At 37.4% G+C, this 23563-nt stretch overlaps 1 protein-coding gene and 1 pseudogene across 15 annotated transcripts in view; one reads left to right on the top strand and one right to left on the bottom strand.

The window, feature by feature from the left end:
* Gphn (gephyrin) overlaps nt 1-23563 on the bottom strand; it is a 334228-nt gene that overhangs the window by 224513 nt on the left and 86152 nt on the right. For all 15 annotated transcript variants that reach the window (XM_057782362.1, XM_057782360.1, XM_057782359.1 and 12 more), the window contains exon 3: nt 17490-17547. In XM_057782362.1, coding sequence (XP_057638345.1) covers nt 17490-17547 — 58 coding nt within the window. The remainder of the gene's footprint in view (nt 1-17489; nt 17548-23563) is intronic.
* LOC130882688 (ephrin type-A receptor 7-like) lies at nt 12468-13136 on the top strand (annotated as a pseudogene).

Consider the following 23563-nt stretch of genomic DNA (forward strand, 5'->3'; position numbering starts at 1 on the left):
CTGGTGGGAATGCAAACTTGTGCAACCACTTTGGAAATCAGTGTGGCGATTTCTCAGGAAATTTGGGATCAACCTACCCCAAGATCTAGTAATACCACTCTTGGGAATATACCCAAAAGATGCCCTATCATATGACAAAAGCATTTGTTCAACTATGTTCATAGCAGCATTGTTTGTAATAGTCAGAACCTGGAAACAACCTAGATGCCCTTCAATGGAAGAATGGATGAAGAAAGTGTGGAATATATACATATTAGCGTACTACGCAGTGGTAAAAAACAATGACATTGTGAATTTTGCATGCAAATGGATGGAAATAGAAAACACTATCCTGAGTGAAGTATCCCAGACCCAAAAAGAGGAATATGGGATGTACTCACTCAAAATTGGTTTCTAGCCATAAATAAAGGACACTGAGCATATAATTTGTGATCCTAGAGAAGCTAAATAAGAAGGTGAACCCAAAGAAAAATGTATAGTCATCCGCCTGGATAGGGGAAGTAGACAAGATTGCAGGGCAAAAACTGGGAACTTGCGGGTGAGGTGGCATGGGACTAAGGGGAAATGGGGTGAGAAACGTGAGAAGGGGAGGATGGGGGGAGCTTGGGGAAATGGGATGGTTGGGATATAGGAAGGGTGGATACGGGAACAGAGAAATATATATCCTAATTAAGTGAGCCATCTTAGGGTTGGCAGGAGACTTGACTCTAGAGGGGCTCGCAAGTGTCCAGAGAGATGTCCCCAGCTAGTACCTTGGGCAACTGAGGAGAGGGAACCTGAAATGACCCTATCCTATACTGATGAATATCTTGCATATCACCTTAGAACCTTCATCTGGTGATGGATCGAGATAGAGACAGAGACCCAATTTGGAGCAACGGACTGAGCTCTTAAGGTCCAAATGAGGAGCAGAAGGAGGGAGAACATGAGCAAGGAAGGCAGGACCACGAGGGGTGCACCCACCCACGGTGACAGTGGAACTGATCTATTGGGAGCTCACCAAGGCCAGCTGGACTGGGACTGAATAAGCATGGTATGAAACTGGACTCTCAGAACATGGCGGACAATGAAGGCTGATGAGAAGCCAAGGACAATGGCACTAGGTTTCGATCCTAATACATGAATTGGCTTTGTGGGAGCCTAGCCTGTTTGGATGCTCACCTTCCTGGACCTAGATAGAAGTGGGAGGACCTTGGACTTCCCGCAGGGCAGGGAATTTGGACTACTCTTCAGTTTCGAGAGGGAGGGGGAATGGAGTAGGGGGAGGGGGAGAGGAGTGGGGAAAGGGGGAGGGGGCAATGTGTGGGCGGAGGGGGAGGAAAATGGGAAACGGGGAGGAGGCCGAAATTTTAATTAAAAAAGAATAAAATAAAAAAAAAGTCCCATACTGATTTAAGTCACTCAATGTTAAATGTTAAAGATTAAAATAGTCGATATTTTTAATTTTTATATTTCCCTGGGAACATTTACCAGTATATTTACAAAAATTATTTTACTATTCTTTTTTATAAGCAATGAATCTTTTTATTAATTTATCAAGAGCAAAACAGCACAAATAATTTTTTCATGCTTCCCTTTTTAGATACACACTTTTGTTCAGTAATAAATCCTAAGGATAACAAAGGCTGTATTAAACTGGAGCAAAAGTAATTTGCTAATGACCTTGACAAATCCTTCTTTAACTTTCATTGTTTTGTCAACCAATCACTGAAACAAATTTATATAATTTGTGTAGATTCAATAACTTGTATTTTAATCTTAGAAGTAATACAAAAAATCATTCATGAAAATTGGTAGACAGAATATTTGGTTTTCATTTAAATATTATCTAATGCTAATAAAAATGGACCATTTTCAGAACATACAATGTTATAGCACATATAACACTTTCCTCTTTTAGTTATTTTTAAAACCATTGTTTTCTGTTTTATCTGTAATGCTGAAGACACACAATGTGACTGCTATCATATCATCCTGATTATGTGATATAAACTAAGCTCAAAATGTTAACAAGAAGCTCTGGAAATATAAGATTTTAAGTTCAGAAGTATAAAATCAAACTTACCCAATACCACTGACTTCAGCCATAAGACATATGGGTGAGGCGGGGCTGCTATTCATCCCTTCTAGGGAGAAAACACTAGGTATCCCAAATATTCTGTCTACCAATTTTCATGAATGATTTTTTGTATTTTACTATTCTTCAAATTCAAGAAGCAAATTACTTCAGTAACCTTCTTCAATCCTTACATCTAGAATTTACATTTCTTCTATTCCACCATAACAGGTATCATAGGTTTCTTTGTTATATATTCTGTAGTAAAATAACTTAATATTAATTCATTTCTTTCCCATCATATCAGAAGTTCTTCAGATGTTCTGCATAAAAAGAAACACTTAGTAGACTATTTTATGTACCTAGGGCTGCTGTCTTACCATGCATAGCAAGTGAGAGAGAGAGAGAGAGAGAGAGAGAGACAGAGACAGAGACAGAGACAGAGACAGAGACTGAGAGGATCCAGACACACCTGCTGTTTTGGGACAAAGGAAGTTAATATGGGACTGACTATTAACTTTTCTGCCTCTTTGTGTTTCCATTTACCAAACTGAGGCCAAATTTTGATCCAATCTATAAGCAGCATTATGGAATTTTACAGAATTTATTATGCTCTGCATAGTAAAATTTTATCTCAAAAGACAAAAAGAGAATCACAAAGACACTTAGGAGCTCTGCATCAAGAACTGTAATCCAAAAGCAAAGAGCAAAGCAAACATTTCCCCGGCATCCCTATATATTAGGATTTCAGAGGGCTATGCCAAGAACTAGGCATAGAATTGGTCTCCATGTGTCTCTCAACTCTCCTAATTATCTGTTTGTATATATCCTAAATATGACAATATCATAACTTTTCTCTCAATATACAAGTAAAAAAATAATATTTGCTTTACTACATTCATAGCTCCTAACAAGATACTTAGCAAATGCAATGATAGATTTCAAAGAGTTTTGTCAAAGAACTCTAAATTAATACTTATTGAAAATTAAATATATACATCATGACATAAGACATTAATTTCAATAGTTGGGCTCTGAAAGAGAAATAGAGGAGATTCTGAAGTAGCCCTTCCCATCAGTGGGAAATAAAGATAAAACTTAAAAATAATGCTTGGGCAATTGGAGGAAATGCTAAATTTGCATCTCTAATTTGCCTAAGAGAAAAGTAATACACAAATGAACAAAAGTTTAGATAAGAAGCATGTGATCAAACCGGACTCTCTGAATGTGGCTGACAGTGGAGGCTGAGGGAGAAGCCAAGGACAATGGCGCTGGGTTTTGATTCTACTGCATGGACGGGCTTTGTGGGAGCCTAGTCTGTTTGGATGCTCACCTTCCTGGACCTGGGGGGAGCAGGGAGGACCTTGGACTTCCTTCCCATAGGGTAGGGAACACTGACTGCTCCTTGGACTGGAGATGGAGGGGGATGGAAGGAGGGGAGGGCAGTGGGAGGAAGGAAGGAGGTGGAAATTTTCAATAAAAGATAAATAAATTTTTAAAAAAGTGAAAATAGTATAAAAATAAAAATGTTAATAAAAGTTTAAATAGTAGTTGGTAACTATTTCTGCTCTTTGAGTAACACCCCTTTCTGAATGTACTGCTTACTTTATTGTAAAAATTATGACTATTACTAACTTCCTTTTATAATAGGCATTACTTGCAAAAGTACTTAGAATTTGATTTAAAATAACACCTCTGTCTAATATTATTATAACTGATCTAACAATATGAATTTCACACAAAAGAACTAGATTGTTAGTGAAGTCAGTTAATAGAACATAGTTGATAGAACTCTTACATTTGCTATCACACTATTATTATTTTAAATAATATACTATATCAATAAACAAGTTAAGATAAAATACGTTACTGAGGTTTTTCTCTTATACTCAAAGATGATCTTCCAGACTTAAGAATTCTGAGTATTTCTTCTTTCTTAAAATACTTAGTATAAAATTGTACTACTTGCTAAAATATAATTTTCTCTTCATATTAGTAATTCATTATACTAATTCATATTAGTAATTGAACTCTTTCAGAATCATTTATTCAACCATGAAATATTTACCTATTAATTGTAACTGAAAGAATTAAAGAGTTAAATCATCAAAATTAGAAATATTGCTTAGCAAAGACACTTTTAAAAGAGTAAAAACAGGAAGGACAGTGGAAATACATATGTTCAATACATATATCAGAGAACATATATCCAGGGCATGCTAGGTACACCCGCTAATAAATGAGGACAAGACAGATAACCTAATGTTTATAAAGATGACTAAAACAGGTATATCACAAATGGAGATATGCAAATGGCCAAAAAGAATATATATGGTACTCAAACAGGCTTACTGACTATTTTAAAAATTATTTTAAAACCAATTATTTGTTTGTGTATATCAGTGTGTGGGTATGTGCATAAGAATGCAAATGCCTGGTGAGCCCTGAAGACGTCACTGAGTTCCGTGGAGCTGGAGTTGAAAATGGTTGTAAGCAGTCCATTGTGGGTGCTGGGAATGAACTTGGGCCTTCTGCAAGACCAATTCATGCTCCCAACCACTTATCCACCTCTCTAGGCACTTGTGCTAATATTTACATACACAGCAATCATTTTTCTTTTTCCTATTTCTGCTATTCTATCTCCAAGACTTTTCATTTCAAGGATTTCCATCCCCCATTTGGCTTGATCCTAAGATCACTCATCAGTAGCTCATTATTTCTCCTTTGGATATGTCACTAATATTTCACAGTATGAATATAAAAAATTTTGTTTCGTTATTCACCTATTAAAGAACATTTACTTTCCTGTTTTGGTGTTTTGCAAAGACCAAAATCACATAGAATTTATGCATGAGCATAGGGTTTCATTCCTTGGGATAAATGCTAAACAAACAATGCAGCATGACAGGTGACTTTGTAAGGAAATGATCCACAATAGAAAAGTGGCTGCACAATTCTATTTCCTAACAAGTATGAGTGTCTGGTTTATCTGCATCCTCTTCAGTAGGAAGTGCTATCATTTTATGACATCCACTTCCCAAGTGTGCAATGAAATTGAATTGTTATTTTGATTTGCATTCACCAAACGGCTAATGAAATTCAATAACTTTAAATGTGTCTATTCGTTGTATGTCTATTCTGCTAAATGAAATATCTCTTTGCGTCTTTTGCCCACTTTCTATTTTGTTAATTCAGAGTTTAAAAGTTTCTTTATTTTGGTTTAGACCCTTTACTAAGATGTGGTTTAAAATAATTTCTTCAGGGATGCATCTTAAGTGTTCGTTCTCTCTCAGCTTTTCTTTCTTAGAAAAGAATTTAATTATGTATGCTCTTCAATGTACAAAAATTTCATGGTGTGGATACTTTGGGTGCTGAATCCAAGAACACTTCACTTAGATGTAAGAGTTAATGGTTCTTTTCAACCTGGATGACAATTTTTATAGGTATATATTTAAATAAAATGTGTATTTTAAGTTCATTTTGTTGCAAAGTTTAAAGCTAGGATAAAGATTTTTATGTTATGCTGGTTATACTCATCCAATGATGAAGGCACTTTCCTCTTTAATTGTTGAGAAAAATTTTAAATACTGTACAAAGTATAAAGTTCCACCATAGTATTTCTAAGCATTGATTTTGGTGGTCTTCCTCTCTAAATCTGCTATCCTATCCTGCTACCCCTTGTATCCTTTCACCTCCAATACCTTCATTTCCATTTTTATGTCATATATATCCTATTGCCACTTCCTACTATCTCCACACCTTTCTTCCTTTATGAACACTGGCATTTTATACATGTGCTATCATGTTCAACTTTTTCTTTAATATTTTTATTTCTTTAACACACGAAGGAGTATACAAATTATCTACTTCATATTTCATGCTGTTTAATTCTGGAAGTTGTGAGTTTTGAAAAATTAGTGCATTTCCTACAAATATAACTTATGACCTAAAGACTCTCTAATTATCATTTAAAAGAATAAGACTCTGTTTTGGTAATCCTTATTTTATTATTGGCAATAATAATTGTCCTTTTCTATCTATCTTTGTCAGTCTATTAAGTCTATCAATACCAGCAAAATTTTTAGGGAACAAGTACTTCATTTCATGGATTTTTTAATACTGTTTTCAGTTTTTAACTCATTATTTCTGCTTTCTTTGAATATATTTTGTTTTATTTCTATTGTTTCTAGAGATAGGAACTTGGGTTACTGATAAGAGACCTTATCTTTTTTTAAAAAAAAAAATTAAGTGCATGAGTGCTCTGCCTGAATTATATATGTGAATTACATGTCTACCTGGTACCTGAGGAAACCTAAAGAGGCTGCATAGCCCCTGGAAATAGTTGGCTACCATGTGAGTGCTATGAACCAAACCAAGGTCCTCTGCAAGAGTGGAATACTTCCTGAACTGCTGTGCCATCTCTCCAGCCCCCCCCCTTTTTTTTCTTCACATGTAAGCATTTAGGATAATAGATTGACCTCTCAAAGCTAGGTTGCTGGCACAGGCCTGACATCCCAGCTACTAGAAAGGCTGAATCAGGAGAATCTCCATTATAAACCCATCCTTGATAACTTAGTGAGACTTTGTCTGAAACTAAAATGTTCTCACCCATGCAAATATGAAATAACAAATATGTTCTCACACAAGCATATATGAAAATAAAACTAAAATTTATAAGCTGTCTTCTCATCGTTTAGTTACAGTACAGATTTCATAATTTATAATTGTATTTTTGCTTTTATTTGTGTGTTACAATTATCTAAATTTTCCTTTGAGTTATCCACTTCGATCTATGGGTTATTAAAAGTGTCTTTTATTGCCCACATGTTGACATTTTCCTTTATTTTGTTATTCATTTCTATGTTGATTCTACTAGGATCTAAGTTTATACACTGTATATTTTAAAATGCTGATTGTGATTTATCTTGTGACACAAGACAGAGTCTTGTGAAAAGATTGTGAATGCTTAAAAAAAGTGTAGTTTAATTTTACTTCAGTAACTGATGTGCCCATTTTTCATGCATATATTTTTTCAACTCCAATGTTTTTCTAGTAGACTGAGCCTTCTGTGTAACAGAATATCAATTGTGACTTCAGTAATTTCTTTGAAGTCTATTTGTACAGATCTCCACGTACTAAATCTGGCTTACCTTCTCTTAAATAAATGCTTATATGGTGTATGTTTTTTCCAACCTTTCAGTTTAAACCTGTATAATTGTTTTTAAAATGACTTTCTTGAAAATGACATAATAGGATCATTAAGAAAATATTCATAAAAAATGCATTATTATCTTATTAGATGGTAAAATAAACCTCTGACAAACTCCAATACCACTTCATAATAGTCAGATTGATGGCTATTTATCCAGCAACTGATGGAAATAGAGGCAGAGACCCGCCGCAGAGCACTGGGCTACGCTCCCAAAGTCCAGCTGAAGAGTAGGAGGAGTGAGAATACGAGCAAAGAGGTCAAGACCATCATGGGGATACCCACTGAAACAGTTTAACTTAGCTAGAAGGAGCTCAGCAATTCCAGCCACACAGGGAAAGAACCAGCATAGGGCCAAAACTAGACCCTCTGAATGTGGATGACAGTTGTATGGCTGAGGCAGACTGTGGGGCACTGGCAATGGCACCAGGATTTATCCCTACTGCTTGTAGTGACTTTTTGTGGACCCATTCTCTTTAGATGGATACCTTGCTCAGTCTAGATATAGTAGGGAGGGCGTTGGACCTTCCCCAAAGCAATGTGCCTTACTCTCTGAGGAGTGGATGGAGGGTGGTAAAGTGTGTGGGGGGGGAGAAAGTAGGAGGAGGTGAGGGAGTGGGAACTGGGATTGGTATGTAAAATGAAAAGATAGTTTGCTTTCGTTTAAAGAAAAAATTTTAAAAAGAGAAAATGTGGTATATTTATATAATGGAGTACTACTCAGCAGTAAATAAAACAATGACATATTGAAATTTGCATGAAATGGACATGACTTGAAAAAAACATCCTGAGTGAGGTAACCCAGACCCAGAAAGACAAATGTAGTATGTACTCACTCATAAGTGGCTATCAGACATAAAGCAAAGGATAACCAGCCTACAGTCCACAACTTCAGAGAAGCTAGAACCCTCATCCAGAAACAGATGGAAGCAGATGCAAAGATCCACAGCTAACCAAAGGGCCCAGCTCCTGGAGTACAACTGAAGAGAGGGAGGAACGATAATATGAGCAAAGAGGTCAAGACTATAAAGGGGAACTCAAGAATCAGCTGAACCAAGCTACTGGGAGCTCACTGACTCTGGACTGACAACTGGAGAACCTGCATAGGACCAAACTAGGCCCTCTGAATACAAGTGACAATGGTGTGGCTTGGGCAGTATGTGGAGTCACTGACAGTGGGACCAGGATCTAACTGTAATGCATGAACTGACTTTGTGGAGCCCATTCTCTATTGAGAGATACCTTGCTCAGTCAAGGCACAAGTGTGTTGGGGGGAGGAGGACTTGGTCCTGCCTCAAGCATGTTGGGACAGTTGACTTCTCAGGGGAAGCCTTACTCTCTTGGAGGAGTAGAAGAGGGGTGGGGTGGGGAACGTGAGGGGAGCTGGAGGAGAGGGAGAGGGAAATGGGATTGGCATAAATAAATAAACAAGCAAATAAATAAATAACATTTCTGAAAAAAAGTTCATTGTGTCAAACTAAATCTAATTATGGCCATATTTTGGATTACTCTATATGAGGCAACTGTTTAAATCTAAAGGTTTAAACTTGGTGTTTGTGTTATTAACTTTCTGTTTGCATACTGTTTCATGATTGTTTTACTATTGTTCACTTAAGCTTTTATCAGATTTCTACCTTTATTTGTAATACATTTATTATGTTATATTGTACATTTTTATTAGTGGTTTTCTGGGTACTGCTATACACAGATGTAATTTTCAGTGTGCAGTGTTAACAATGTATCACCATTTCAAGTGAGATGTAGAAAACTTAATTCTATTTAGGTAACTTTATATTTCTATGTTTTAAATACAAATATACTAAATATTTATCCTACTTATTAGGTAAATTTATATTTCTATGTTTTAAATACAAATATACTAAATATTTATCCTACTTATTAGGAATATCAAATCATATGATCTTATATTTGTCTCAGCCTTCATATACAATTTTAAAAGATCCGAGTCTACTTTACCCATACAACAGTTCTTTCCATTCTGATTTTAAACCTTTTGTTGTTATTTGCTTTTCCATGGAGACTGTATATAGCTATTCTTTCAAGGTAAACTAAAAATGACAGAATTTTAATTTTCTTTAAGCATATCTATATTTCTCACTCATTCCTATAGCATATTTAGACACATAGAATTTGTAACTGAAAGCTCTTTGCGGTATTTGAAAAATATGCTACTTTCTTCCTTTTCTGCAATGTTTTTCCTGAACCATGGGGTTATTTATTATACATTTACGTATATTGTTCATTTACAAATGTATGAAAACAAGTATTATGAATTACTGAATATGGACAAATTGAAAATACAAAAAATTGTGAAAATAATACAGGCATAAAATAAAAAATGAGAAATGTTTTTGATATATGGATTATATATTTCTTTTCATTTACAGTGCTTAGAAAATGCTTTCTAGATTTTATTTCTTCTTTTATCTGCTCTTCAACTAATATTTTACATACACAATTTGAAAGCAAAACAATAAACCATTAGAACAAAAGTCATTTCTTGGTATAAAGTAAATATATACACTTTAGACCTTAGTTTAGAAAATGATGTTCAGGATGTTAGAGCCCGTTGCTTCTTAAGCAGTTGATAACAGTAAAGAGAAAGCAATGCCTCTCACTCATCAGAAGCAAGAAATCAGGAAGCTGAAAAGAAAGACAAAAAAGACTGACAAAGAATGGTCAAGTGAGAAGTAACAAGGAAAGAGGCTGTGTGCATAACAACAATTTTGCTGGGCAATGGTGGTGCACGCCTTTAATCCCAGCACTAGGGAGGAGAAGGCAAGTGGATCTCGGTGAGTTTGATAACACCCTGGTTTACAGAGCGAGTTTCAGGACAGCCAGGGCTACATAGAGAAACCCTGTCTTGAAAAAAACAAACAAAAACAAAAACACACAAAAAGCAAAATCTTCAGGTATGGAGCAGTAACTTTTCTCTGTCTGCTAGCAGGCCAGGAGAAAAGGTACTAGGTAAAAACATCAAGGGAGTGGTCACTGCCATCTGAACCTGTGAAAGAGTGGTCACAGAAAGCAAGGACACTTCTTCAAGGATGAGCAGGACTTCAGTAGTTGACAACTAAAATCACAAGGGTAATTATGGGAACGATTTGTGGTTTTAGGGTCAGATACTAAATCATGGGATATCGCAGAAACATGTTAAGGGAGTTTAAGCTAAAGTGAGACCAGTACCAGGCAGAGGCAAGCAGGGTATTAACAGTAATAAATATGCCCTAAAAATTAGAGATGACCATGGTTAAGATGAAAGGATTTAAATACTAGCCTGAAAATGGGGAATTTCATTGGCAATAGGAACATGAAACTTCTAAATAATAAGAGAATACTGTTTATCAGTGCTTGACACACTACATTCCAGTGCCATCTGCAGAACTGGAATTAAAAAAAATAAAACAAAGATTTTTTAAAAGATGATAGGTTATATGAAATGCTTAGAAAAATAAAAACATTTTGAAATAGTTGTAAATCCAAAAAAAGTTGTGATTTGTATCATCTTTCAAAAATATTCTGAAAGTCATTTATTATGGTTTTAAAACTGATAAAAAATGATCCTCCACAATTACTCAGAACTCTGGGAAACTGAAGACAGAGAAACCCAATTAAAGAGGAGCCTACCACTGTCTGTAATGGTGGGTATTTACACCAGCCTCATAGTGATTCTGTTTCTTTACATTAAAAATGTGTATGAGTTCATTATATTGAGTGAGGTAACCCAGACCCAGATAGACAAATATCTTATGTGTGCACTCATAAGAGGCTTTCAGATGTAAAGCAGAGAAAAACCAGGCTACAATTCACAAACTCAGGGAACCTAGACAACAAAGAGGACAGTAAGAGAGACATACGCGGATCTAATCTACATGGGTAATAGAAAAACACAAGATCCCCTAAGTTAATTGGGGGCATGGAAATCATAGGAGAGGGTAAAAGGGTGAGGGGGGAAAGGGAAGCACAGAAAATTATATAGCACAATAAAAACAGTAAGAAATAAAAAAAAATTAAAAATGTGTAAGACCAACAAGACTACTCAGTGGGTGGGTAAGGATACTTGCCATCAACCCTGCTGGCCTGAGTTCAGTCCCCAAGTCCCTATGGAAAAGTAAGAGAACTGACTCTGGCAAGTTGTCCTCTGATCTCCACATGTGCAATATGGCATAGGTACGTATACACACACACACACACACACACACACACACACACACACAATAAACAAATATATATTGTATATACTCATCTATACATGCAGAAAATAAACCAAACCACTTATATATAACTAAACTTGTTATTTCTGTAATGGTAAAAATAAAACAGTGCCATTCCCCGAGGGGCTAGTGGGCCCCGAGGGGCAGTGGGTCCCAGGCAGGTCAGTAGATCCTGTGAGGAACCCTGATGGGTGAGAGATGGAGAAGGATAAAAAAACCATGCAGAGTGAGGCTGGCTATTTATTTAGTGGGCTATGGAAGGGGAGGGGAAAGGGGAGAGGGGGGGAGAAAGAAAACATGGAGAGAGGCAGAGAGAGAGAGAGAGAGAGAGAGAGAGAGAGAGAGAGAGGAGGGGAGAGGAGAGGAAAGGAGAAGCTACCTCTTCAGGAGAGAGAGGGAAAGGGAGACACTCATGCTGGGAGCAGAAGGAAGATCCACTTGCCTCTGCAGATTAGGGAGGGAGTGGGCGGGCTTATCTCCTAAAGGGTCAGGACAGACAATTACAATTTCAATTATATTTTTTTCTCTTCAAACTAGGTAACAGTGCCTATTAATTTGAATGATTTAGTGACATCTCCTACATTATAAAAATAGTAAATGTGAAATACAGATTATGTATTACTAAAACTTAAGTAAATAAAACTTATGTACTGTTCTATCATATATCTTGGATATCCCTCTTCTTTATATTATTTTTTAAAAAATGCTCAATTTGTGAAAGTTGCATGCTTTATGAAGAAGCTAATTTTTAAAGTATATTTTGAAAATATAATTCAATCAGAAATCACAGTGTAGAGAAAACAGGATGGGGAGAGAAATTAAAGAGCTAAGTGAGAAACGGCAGACCTGGGACACAGAACGGAATTAATGCAAGATACACAATAATAAACAATAGCTCACTTTGGAACAAATAGCATCTTAAAAGCTGCAAACCAACTATAGCAAAAAAACAAAGTGTTCATGTACCATGTTTTTTCAAACTCTGTACCCTTTGTGAATTATTTTGTGCTACATCTGGCTGTTCACAAGAGGCGTAGCTTCAAAGAAGTACTACTACTGGATGGTAAAGCACAACAAATGCACTCTGAAGGTATTCCCTCTCCAGCCAATGAGAAGGAAGAAATTAATAATTTGAATGAGAAGTACAGTCTGATAACACTCCAGGTGTTTCAGGTCAGGAAGTCCAACCAAAACTGGTTTTGAACTAAGAGGAATTCTAAAGGCAATGCACAAAGGTTTCATACAATGGAAATTCACCCTGAGGGATTGTAAGTTTTCCTGGAGTACACTGAGAATTTGCAAAAAAACCTTTTACCTTGTACCACTATAAAACAGTTACTACACTGGCAGGATAATAGGAAAAAAACTCTATGTAAAAATAGATAACAATGCTACAGATAAATGTTTTACACAAGGTGACCTTGGTGAAAGAAAAATGAAGCTGAACACTAAGGTGAGAGACATTGGATCTTTGTCCAAAACTGGACTCAATTTTGCCTTTCAGGATGTAGAGACTTGGGCAGCTTTAATTTCTGTCAAAGTATACGACAAGAAGAGCTGGTCTATCACTGAGAACTTAGCTCTTTTTCTGGATTCAATGACTACCCTCTACATTTGCCATTCTTTGTATCTGTAGCTTTCCGTTTTATAATTTCTATTTGGAATTTTTTGATAACGTTTTCATTTTCACAAGATTTTCCATTTGTTTTGAACAGGATTTACAATCATAAAACAACATTTTTAATGATAGCTTAAATTTTCTCTTTAAAATTAAAAATTTTTCTTTTATTATTTATTAAAATGTTACTGTGTAATTTTCCTTCTTCCTCTCTTTCCTCTAACCCCTCACATGTTTTCCTTGCTTCCTCTCAAATTTACAGGTTTTTAAATTGTAAAATATGTATGTGTAAATGAATATATAAGTACAACCTACTGACTCTATTCAATGTTGCTTATATGTATATATGTTTTGGGGACTGAGCACTTGGTCCTAGATAATCAATTAGGGAACTCATCCCTGTGGAAGATCAATTCTAATTCTCTTAGTAGGTGTTAATTATCTATAGCTCTTCATTTAGGAGTGGGGTTCTGTGAGATTCCCTCTATCTACATTGGTATATTAACTAGTGTCATTGTTCATGCTTTATTTAGGTAGTCAGACTGTTGAAATTTCATGGGTGGTTTTTCTGTCGTATCTAGAAGACACAATCTTAAAACTCTTAATAGGTAATTTCAGCATTTGATTCATTTTTGATCTGCTGTCTGATGAGTATTTCTTGGTTCTTAGTATGAAAAGAGATCTAACATCCAGCATTTCAGAGTTCATGAGAATAAATACTCTATTTTAGTAAATATCCCCAATGGGATATTAGACGAAATAGCTTAAGTACCATATGGAGATAAATGTTCAGTATCTTGCTGGGGACACCAATACTACTCTGTCACAAGATTTCCAAGCAAAAATTGAGAGCTTGGGGGTGGGGGTGGGACAGGGTTAAGGGGAGATGTGGAGAGAGAAGTGAGAAGGGGAGGATGGGGAAAGCGTGGGGGAATGGGACAGTTGGGATGGAGGAGGAGTGCATATGGGAGCAGGGAAGTATATATCTTAATTAAGGGAGCCATTTGAGGGTTGGCAAGAGACTAGACTCTAGAGGGGTTCCCAGGTGTCCAAGGAGATGTCCCCAGCTTGTTCCTTGAGCAGCTGAGGAGAGGGTGCCTGAACTGGCCCTATACTATAGCCACACTGATGAATATCTTGCATATCACCATAGAACCTTCATCCGGCCATGGATGGAGATAGAGATAGAGACCCACTTGGAGCACTAGACTGAGCTCCCAAGGTCCAAATTAGGAGCAGAAGGAGAGAGAACATGAGCAAGGAAGTCAGGGCCGTGAGGGGTGCACCCACCCACTTGGTGAGTTCTAATGGGAAATCACCAAGACCAGCTGGACTGGGACTGATGGAGCATGTGATCAAACTGAACTCTCTGAACGTGGCTGACACGGAGGGCTGACTGAGAAACCAAGGACAATGGCACTGGGTTTTGATTCTACTCCATGTACTGGCTTTGTGGGAACCTAGTTTGTTTGGATCTTCACCTTCTTAGACCTGGATGGGGGGAGAGGACCTTGGACTTCCCACAGGGCAGGGAACCCTGACTGCTCTTTGGGCTGGAGAGGAAGTGAGAGGAGGAATGGGGGAAGGGGGAGGAAAATGGGAGGAGGGGAGGAGATGAAAATTTGTAATAATAATAAAGAAACACTGATTCATATGGGAAGTAAAGGTTCATTTTCCCTGTTGGATCCAAAAAGACTTGCCTGGTAAAAGTGGGTATCATCTTATGTCACTGTTGATTATAAAATAAGGGCAGATGCTGAGGCCATAATGGGGAGAGAAAATATCAGTATTGTCAGCCTTGATGGGGCAAAGAGTGACTTGGCCTCACTGACATAAAAAAAAAAAAGATATGATAACGATGACTAGCTTCACCTAGAACTGCCTTGTTTAGTCCTTGTGTTCCTGGATGGGTCTTGGATGGGATGACTGTGGGCAGAAATGAAGGGGTAAATATGGAAGATCAGATTTCTGTTGGCTCTGCTAACCTAAAGGTTAACTAAATAACATTTTTCATTGATGTTTAGTGAGAATCAAGTGAAGAGTGCTGAACTGTTTTTCCATATCCTTAGGCAACTCTGATCTTTTTCTTCCAGCTAGACAAAAGGCTTACTTATATGAGAGAGTCCCTACAAGCATTTTGTCTATGAGTCCAGGTTGAAAGCTTCTTTAGTACCCTGTCCAGAACACACAGAAGATTATAATACATGGCAAGGCAAAGCAGGGACTTACTGGCTATGTCATTTTTTAAATCCTGTTGTACTTGGATTATTTGCTTTTCTCTTTCCATTTTTTGAAGTTTTTCTATTTTTCCATATTTTCTACCAATCTTTAGATTCCTGCTAAAAGGAAAACTTTGAAGGATTGAGGTTACTTTACTTTTGCTGGTTTTAGAAGTGTTTTCTAGCAAGAATACTTTTGAAAACTGACAAATTTATTGTAGTATTGTCTGGAACAATTAACTCATAAGCAATATATGAACTTTATAATGGTTTTTGGTGTTCAAACATTATGAATATATTATATCTGACAAAAATGAGCTAGGTTTCATTGTTATTCTAAGACTAAAAATATGCATAAATGTGTATTTATTTATATATGGTACATTATAAGTAGCATATCAAGGTTAAGCTACATCATACATTTTGATGATTTCAGATTATTTGACTCTCAGTCAGGTAGTCTTGATGCACACTTTTAACCCTAGTAACTGGGAGACAGAGACAGGTCTAACTTGTAAATTCAAGGCCAGTTCTGGCATGCAGAAAAAGTTCAAGGACAGTCAGGATTATTACACAGAGAAAGCATTTACCACCACCACCACCCCCCCAAGAAGAAGGAGAAGGAGAAGAACAAAAAGAAGAACAAGAAAAAAAGAAAAAACAAAACAAAAAATTTTCAAAGTTTTTCCACCAACACATTTAAAAGTCTTTTTATGCCTCAATACTCAATCTCAATTCAGTTACTGGACATATGCTTTAAGGAATTTCCTAATAAAATTCATAATTCTAAAATCGGTCAAAATAAAAGAAAAATCTCACAAAAATTAAAACCCCTTACAAGACGAGTTAACGTTTCTGTATATTAGTTAAACACAAATTTATTGCTCCCAAGACATATCTGCTCTAGGATATGTCTTGAAGTCACTTAATGTTATTCCTTAATAAAACTTTTGAAGTTGATTGTATTTACTAGCATGATCTCAACTGACTGCTATATGATTACAAATCCTAATGTTAATCATAGGATTCTTCCCGTTGCTTGATTCTAGGCTGACTTATTCAATGAATCCTGACATTCTTGAGATTCTTTGTGTTTCTCCTTCCTTCCTTCCTTCCTTCCTTCCTTCCTTCCTTCCTTCCTTCCTTCCTTCCTTCCTTCCTTCCTTCCTTCCTTCCTTCCTTCCTTCCTTCCTTCCTTCTTTCCTTCCACAGGGTTTCTCTGTGATAAGGTCCTGGCTGTCCTGGAACTCACTTTGAAGAACAGGAGAACAGGAGGCCTCAAATTCAGAGATCTTCCTACCTTTGCCTCCAGGGTGCTGGGATTAAAGGCGTGCAACCATCACACTCAGCTAAATTTGTCCTTTCCCCCCCTTGAGATAGTCAGATCTCATTACGTCTGGGTGGCTTAGAACTTGATGTATTGACCAGGCTTGCCCCAAACTTGCTATGATCTTTTTGACTCTGATTGCCAACTGCTGGGATTACAGGCTTGCCTCAATCACCCAAAGAAAGATTGGACCTGGAGCTTTGTGCATGCTAGGCAAGCACTCTGCAAACTGAGTTACATCCTAGCCCCTTTCTTTTCTAATTTGAGAGCAAGTGTATAGCAATATTTACTAAAGAGAACATACAGTAGAAGAAAGAGGTGATATAATGAAACCAATAGTTTCTCACATAATAAGTTTAAATGACTTAAAATTAATAAGCTAAATAAAGGATAAATTACAAAATTTTCAATTTATTGAAGTTGATACTGAAAAGTTCAATGAAATTAAGCATTATATATATTTTTATAAATCAATCACAAGACTTGTAAAGACTTGCAGGGAGAAGGATATTAAAAAAATCCATTATATATATTAATATTTATACATAATAGTGTCTTCTATTTTCAATAAATAACATAGGAAGGTTTTTTTTTTACATATATATTTTACTTAGATTTCGCCCCAGAGCTGTATTGGAAACATCAGATATAAAATTTTATGGCAGTTCTGTAAAATACATGTATTTTTAACTTGAGTAGATTAACTAGGACTACAATAATGTCTTCACATACCACAAGATTCAATGATATTTAAGTAAGAATTTCCCCCTCAGCTCCTAAATAAAATGCTAAAGGCTCTGTAGGTGTGAAAATTTCATACTATACCTTGATTTCTTCTATTTCATCTGGTACTATCTTGTATGCTGATATAGTTCCACCCAACCTGAAATTAGAAGAAAATATTCTTAAAACTAGCAACAGTGTAAAACACATGAATGATATATACCATTAGTATTAGAGTACCACCAGAAATCTCCAAAGACCTACCTCAATAGCCATGGGGGAAAACATTATTGATTCACTGTTCCATTTATTAGTTTAGAAGATACAGACAACAAATGACTACCCAAAGAGAAAAAATTATATTAGATTTTTGTTCTGAATTAAACTTCCATTATTGATGGTTTTAATAATGTTGAAGCTGTCACATTTATTACTGGGTTCTGTCACAACATACATCAAGAACTGAAAGCAGACCTGTTTTTATTTGTTTAATTAATAAACTTGATTTCTGGGAATAGTTTGTGAAAGTTTATGAAAAAATATCAAAAAGTGAAGTTAACACATCCTGCTTTAAGCCTACTTCCTAGTTTCCCAACAATTATCATCTTATATTTGTGTAGTGCAATTGTCACAACTAATGCACCAATATTGATTTTGTTTAATTTTTTTAAAAACAGAGAGTTGCCTGGTGGTGGTGGCGCACGTCTTTAATCTGAGCACTTGGGAGGCAGAGGCTGGCAAATCTCTGTAAGTTCAAGGCCAGCTTGGTCTACAAGAGCTAGTTCTAGGACAGGCTCCAAAACTACAGAGAAACCATATCTTGAAAAACGAAGAAACATAATGCAATCCCCATTTAAATCCCAACAAAATTCTTCACAGACCTTCAGAGAACAATAATCAACTTTATATGGAAAAACAAAAAACCCAGAATAGCCAAAACAATCTTAAACTTCTGGAGGCATTACCATCCCTGACTTCAAACTCTATTACAGAGCTACAGTAATGAAAACAGCTTGGTACTGGCATAAAAACAGAGAAGTCGACCAATGGAATCGAATAGAAGACCCGGATATTAACCCACAAACCTATGAACACCTGATTTTTGACAGAGGAGCTAAAAGTATTCAATGGAAGAAAGAAAGCATCTTCAACAATGGTGCTGGCATAACTGGATGTCAACCTGTAGAAGAATGAAAATAGATCCATATCTATCACCATGCACAAAACTCAAGTCCAAATGGATAAAGATCTCAATATCAATCTAAACACACTGAACCTGATAGAAGAGAAAGTGGGAAGTACTCTACAACACATGGGCACGGGAGAACACTTTCTACGTATAACCCCTGTAGCACAGACAATAAGGGCAACATTGAATAAATGGGACCTCCTAAAACTGAGAACTTCTGTAAAGCAAAGGATACCGTCATTAAGACAAAAAGGCAACCTACTGATTGAAAGAAGATCTTTACCAACCCCGTAACAGACAAAGGTCTGATCTCCAAAATATATAAAGAACTCAAGAAACTAGACTTTAAAAGGCTAAATAACCCAATTAAAAATGGGGTACTGTAAATATAATAAAAGCTATTTACAGCAAGCCGACAGCTAACATTAAATTAAATGGAGAAAAACTCAAAGCCATCCCACTAAAATCAGGAACACGACAAGGATATCCACTCTCTCCATACCTCTTCAATATAGTGCTTGAAGTTCTAGCAATAGCAATAAGACAACATAAGGGGATCAAGGGGATCCATATTGGAAAGGAAGAAGTTAAGCTTTCATTATTTGCAGATGATATGATAGTATACATAAGCGACCCCAAAAACTCTACCAAAGAACTCCTACAGCTGATAAACACCTTTGGTAATGTGGCAGGTTACAAAATCAACTTCAAAAAATCAGTTGCCTTCCTATACACTAAGGATAAGGAAGCAGAGAGGGAAATCAGAGAAGCATCACCTTTCACGATAGCCACAAATAGCATAAAACATCTTGGGGTAACTCTGACCAAGGAAGTGAAGGATCTATTTGGCAAGAACTTTAAGTCTTTGAAGAAAGAAATTGAAGAGGACACCAGAAAATGGAAGGACCCCCCTTGCTCTTGGATTGGGAGGATCAACATAGTAAAAATGGCAATTCTACCAAAAGCAATCTATAGATTCAACGCAATCCCCATCAAAATCCCATCAAAATTCTTCACAGATCTGGAGAAGACAATAATCAACTTTATATGGAAAAACAAAAAACCCAGGATAGCCAAAACAATCTTATACAATAAAGGATCGTCTGGAGGCATTACCATCCCTGACTTCAAACTCTATTACAGAGCTACAGTACTGAAAACAGCTTGGTACTGGCATAAAAACAGAGAAGTCGACCAATGGAATAGAATAGAAGACCCTGACTTTAGCCCACAAACCTATGAACACCTGATTTACGATAAAGGAGCTATAAGTATACAATGGAAAAAAGAGAGCATCTTCAACAAATTGTGCTGGCAAAACTGGATGTCAATCTGTAGAAGAATGAAAATAGATCCATATCTATCACCATGCACAAAACTCAAGTCCAAACGGATTAAAGACCTCAATATCAGTCCAAACACACTGAACCTGACAGAAGAGAAAGTGGGAAGTACTCTACAACACATGGGCACAGGAGAACACTTCCTACGTATAACCCCAGCAGCACAAACACTAAGGACATCATTGAATAAATGGGACATCCTGAGACTGAGAAGCTTCTGTAAAGCAAAGGACACTGTCACTAAGACAGAAAGGCAACCCACTGACTGGGAGAAGATCTTCACCAACCCCGCAACTGACAAAGGTCTGATATCCAAAATATATAAAGAACTCAAGAAATTAGACCGTAAAAGATTAATCAATCCAATTATAAAATGGGGCACTGAGCTGAACAGAGACTTTTCAACAGAAGAAGTTCAAATGGCCAAAAGACACTTAAGATCGTGCTCAACTTCCTTAGCGATCAGGGAAATGCAAATCAAGACAACATTAAGATACCATCTTACACCTGTCAGAATGGCTAAAATCAAAAACACCAATGATAGCCTCTGCTGGAGAGGTTGTGGAGATAGGGGCACTCTCATCCATTGCTGGTGGGAATACAAACTTGTGCAACCACTTTGGAAAGCAGTGTGGCGGTTTCTCAAAAGTCGGGATCAACCTACCTCTCGACCCAGCAATACCACTATTGGGAATATACCCAAGAGATGCCCTAACATACAACAAAAGTATATGCTCAACTATGTTCATAGCAGCATTGTTTGTAATAGCCAGAACCTGGAAACAACCTAGATGTCCTTCAATGGAAGAATGGATGAAGAAAGTATGGAATATATACATTTTAGAGTACTACTCAGCAGTAAAAAACAATGACTTCTTGAATTTTGCATACAAATGGACGGAAATAGAAAACACTATCCTGAGTGAGGTAAGCCAGACCCAAAAAGAGGAACATGGGATGTACTCACTCATATTTGGTTTCTAGCCATAAATAAAGGACATTGAGACTATAATTCGTGATTCTAGAGAAGCTAAATAAGAAGGTGAACCCAAAGAAAAACATAAGCATCCTCCTGAATATTAACCTTCATCAGGCGATGAAAGAAGACAGAGACAGAGACCAACATTGGAGCACTGGACTGAAGTCTCACGATCCAAAGGAGGAGCAGAAGGAGAGTGAGCACGAGCAAGGAACTCAGGACCGCGAGGGGTGCACCCACACACTGAGGCAAAGGGGATGATCTATCGGGAACTCACCAAGGCCAGCTGGCCGGGGTCTGAAAAAGCATGGGACAAAACCGGACTCGCTGAACATAACGGACAATGAGGACTACTGAGAACTGAAGAACAATGGCAATGGGTTCTTGATCCTATTGCACGTAATGGCTTTGTGGGAGCCTAGGTAGTTTGGATGCTCACCTTAATAGACCTGGATGGAGGTGGGTGGTCCTTGGACCTCCCACAGGGCAGAGAAACCTGCTTGCTCTTTGGGCTGAGGAGGGAGGAAGACTTGATTGGGGGAGGGGGGAATGGGAGGTGGTGGCGGGGAAGAGGCAGAAATCTTTAATAATTAAATAAATTAATTAATAAAAAAAAAGAAAAAAAATATGGGGTACTGATCTGAACAGAGAATTCTCAACTGAAGAAGTTCAAATGGCCAAAAGACACTTAAGGTCATACTCAACCTCCTTAGCGATCAGGGAAATGCAAATCAAAACAACTTTGAGATACCATCTTACACCTGTCAGAATGGCTAAAATAAAAAACACCAATGATAGCCTATGCTGGAGAGGATGTGGAGTAAGGGGAACACTCATCCATTGCTGGTGGGAATGCAAACTTGTGCAACCATTTTGGAAATCAGTGTGGTGGTTTCTCAGGAAATTCGGGATCAACCTACCCCAGGATCCAGCAATATACCCAAGAGATGTCCTATCATACTACAAAAGCATTTGTTTAACTATGTTCATAGCAGCATTATTTGTAATAGCCAGAACCTGGAAACAACCTAGATGCCCCTCAATGGAAGAATGGATGAAGAAAGTGTGGAATATATATGCGTTAGAGTATTACTCAGCAGTAAAAAACAATGACATCTTGAATTTTGCATGCAAATGGATGGAAATAGAGAACACTATCCTGAGTGAGGTAACCCAGACCCAAAAAGATGAATGTGGTATGTACTCACTCATTACTGGATTCTAGCCATAAATAAAGGACATTGAGCCTATAATTCAGGATCCTAGAGAAGCCAAATAGGAAGGTGAACCCCCCCCCCCAAAAAAAACATGTAGTTATCCTCCTGAATATTGGAAGTATACAAGATTTCCAGGCAAATTGAGAACTTGGGAGTGGGGGTGGGACGGGGGTAAGGGGAGATGGGGAGAGAGAGAATTGAGAAGGGGAGGATGGGGAAAGCGTGGGGGAATGGGACAGTTGGGATGGAGGAGGAGTGCATATGGGAGCAGGGAAGTATATATCTTAATTAAGGGAGCCATTTGAGGGTTGGCAAGAGACTAGACTCTAGAGGGGTTCCCAGGTGTCCAAGGAGATGTCCCCAGCTTGTTCCTTGAGCAGCTGAGGAGAGGGTGCCTGAACTGGCCCTATACTATAGCCACACTGATGAATATCTTGCATATCACCATAGAACCTTCATCGGCAATGGATGGAGATAGAGACAGAGACCCACTTGGAGCACTGGACTGAGCTCCCAAGGTCCAAATTAGGAGCAGAAGGCCAGCTGGACTGGGACTGATGGAGCATGTGATCAAACTGAACTCTCTGAACGTGGCTGACATGGAGGGCTGACTGAGAAACCAAGGATAATGGCACTGGGTTTTGATTCTACTCCATGTACTGGCTTTGTGGGAACCTAGTCTGTTTGGATCCTCACCTTCCTAAACCTGGATGGAGGGGGGAGGACCTTGGACTTCTCACAGGGCAAGGGACCCTGACTGCTCTTTGAACTGGAGAGGGAGGGGGGAGGGGAAGTGGGGAGAAGGGGAGGAAAATGGAAGGAGGTGAAAATTTGTAATAATAATAATAATAAAATAAAAAAAGAAGCCAGGCGGTGGTGGTGCACGCCTTTAATCCCAGCACTCGGGAGGCAGAGGCAGGCGGATCTCTGGGAGTTCGAGCCTGGTCTACAAGAGCTAGTTCCAGGATAGGCTCCAAAACCACAGAGAAACCCTGTATCAAAAAACCAAAAATAATAATAATAATAATAATAATAATAATAATAATAAATAAAAAAGGAAAAAAAAAGAAAAACGAAGAAACAAACAAACAAAAAACAATAAAAAAGAGTGTCTGAGAGATGAATGTGTCCAGCACTATCAAAGAGACAAAGAAAATAAGTCATGAGTTACAAAATGTTTGAATCCTAATATTTAAAGTTAAATTACTTCACAAAAGAAAGTTTTACAGACATTCCTCATTTCATTCATCATTTATGCGCGGCAATGCTTAGGCATGCATGGGCAGCCTGTGTATGGCAGTTCTCCAGTTGTTTCTATCCTGGGCAATCCTAGATGCTTGTGATATTGTGACACCCGAGGTTTCACATTCTTCCTTTATGCTGTCTATCCACAGTTTTTAGGGACTTCCTCTTCCCTTTATTTCATGCACTCTACCAAGAAGTTTTAT

This window comes from Chionomys nivalis, chromosome 10 (assembly GCF_950005125.1).
Source record: "Chionomys nivalis chromosome 10, mChiNiv1.1, whole genome shotgun sequence".
Taxonomy (NCBI): Eukaryota; Metazoa; Chordata; class Mammalia; order Rodentia; family Cricetidae; genus Chionomys; species Chionomys nivalis.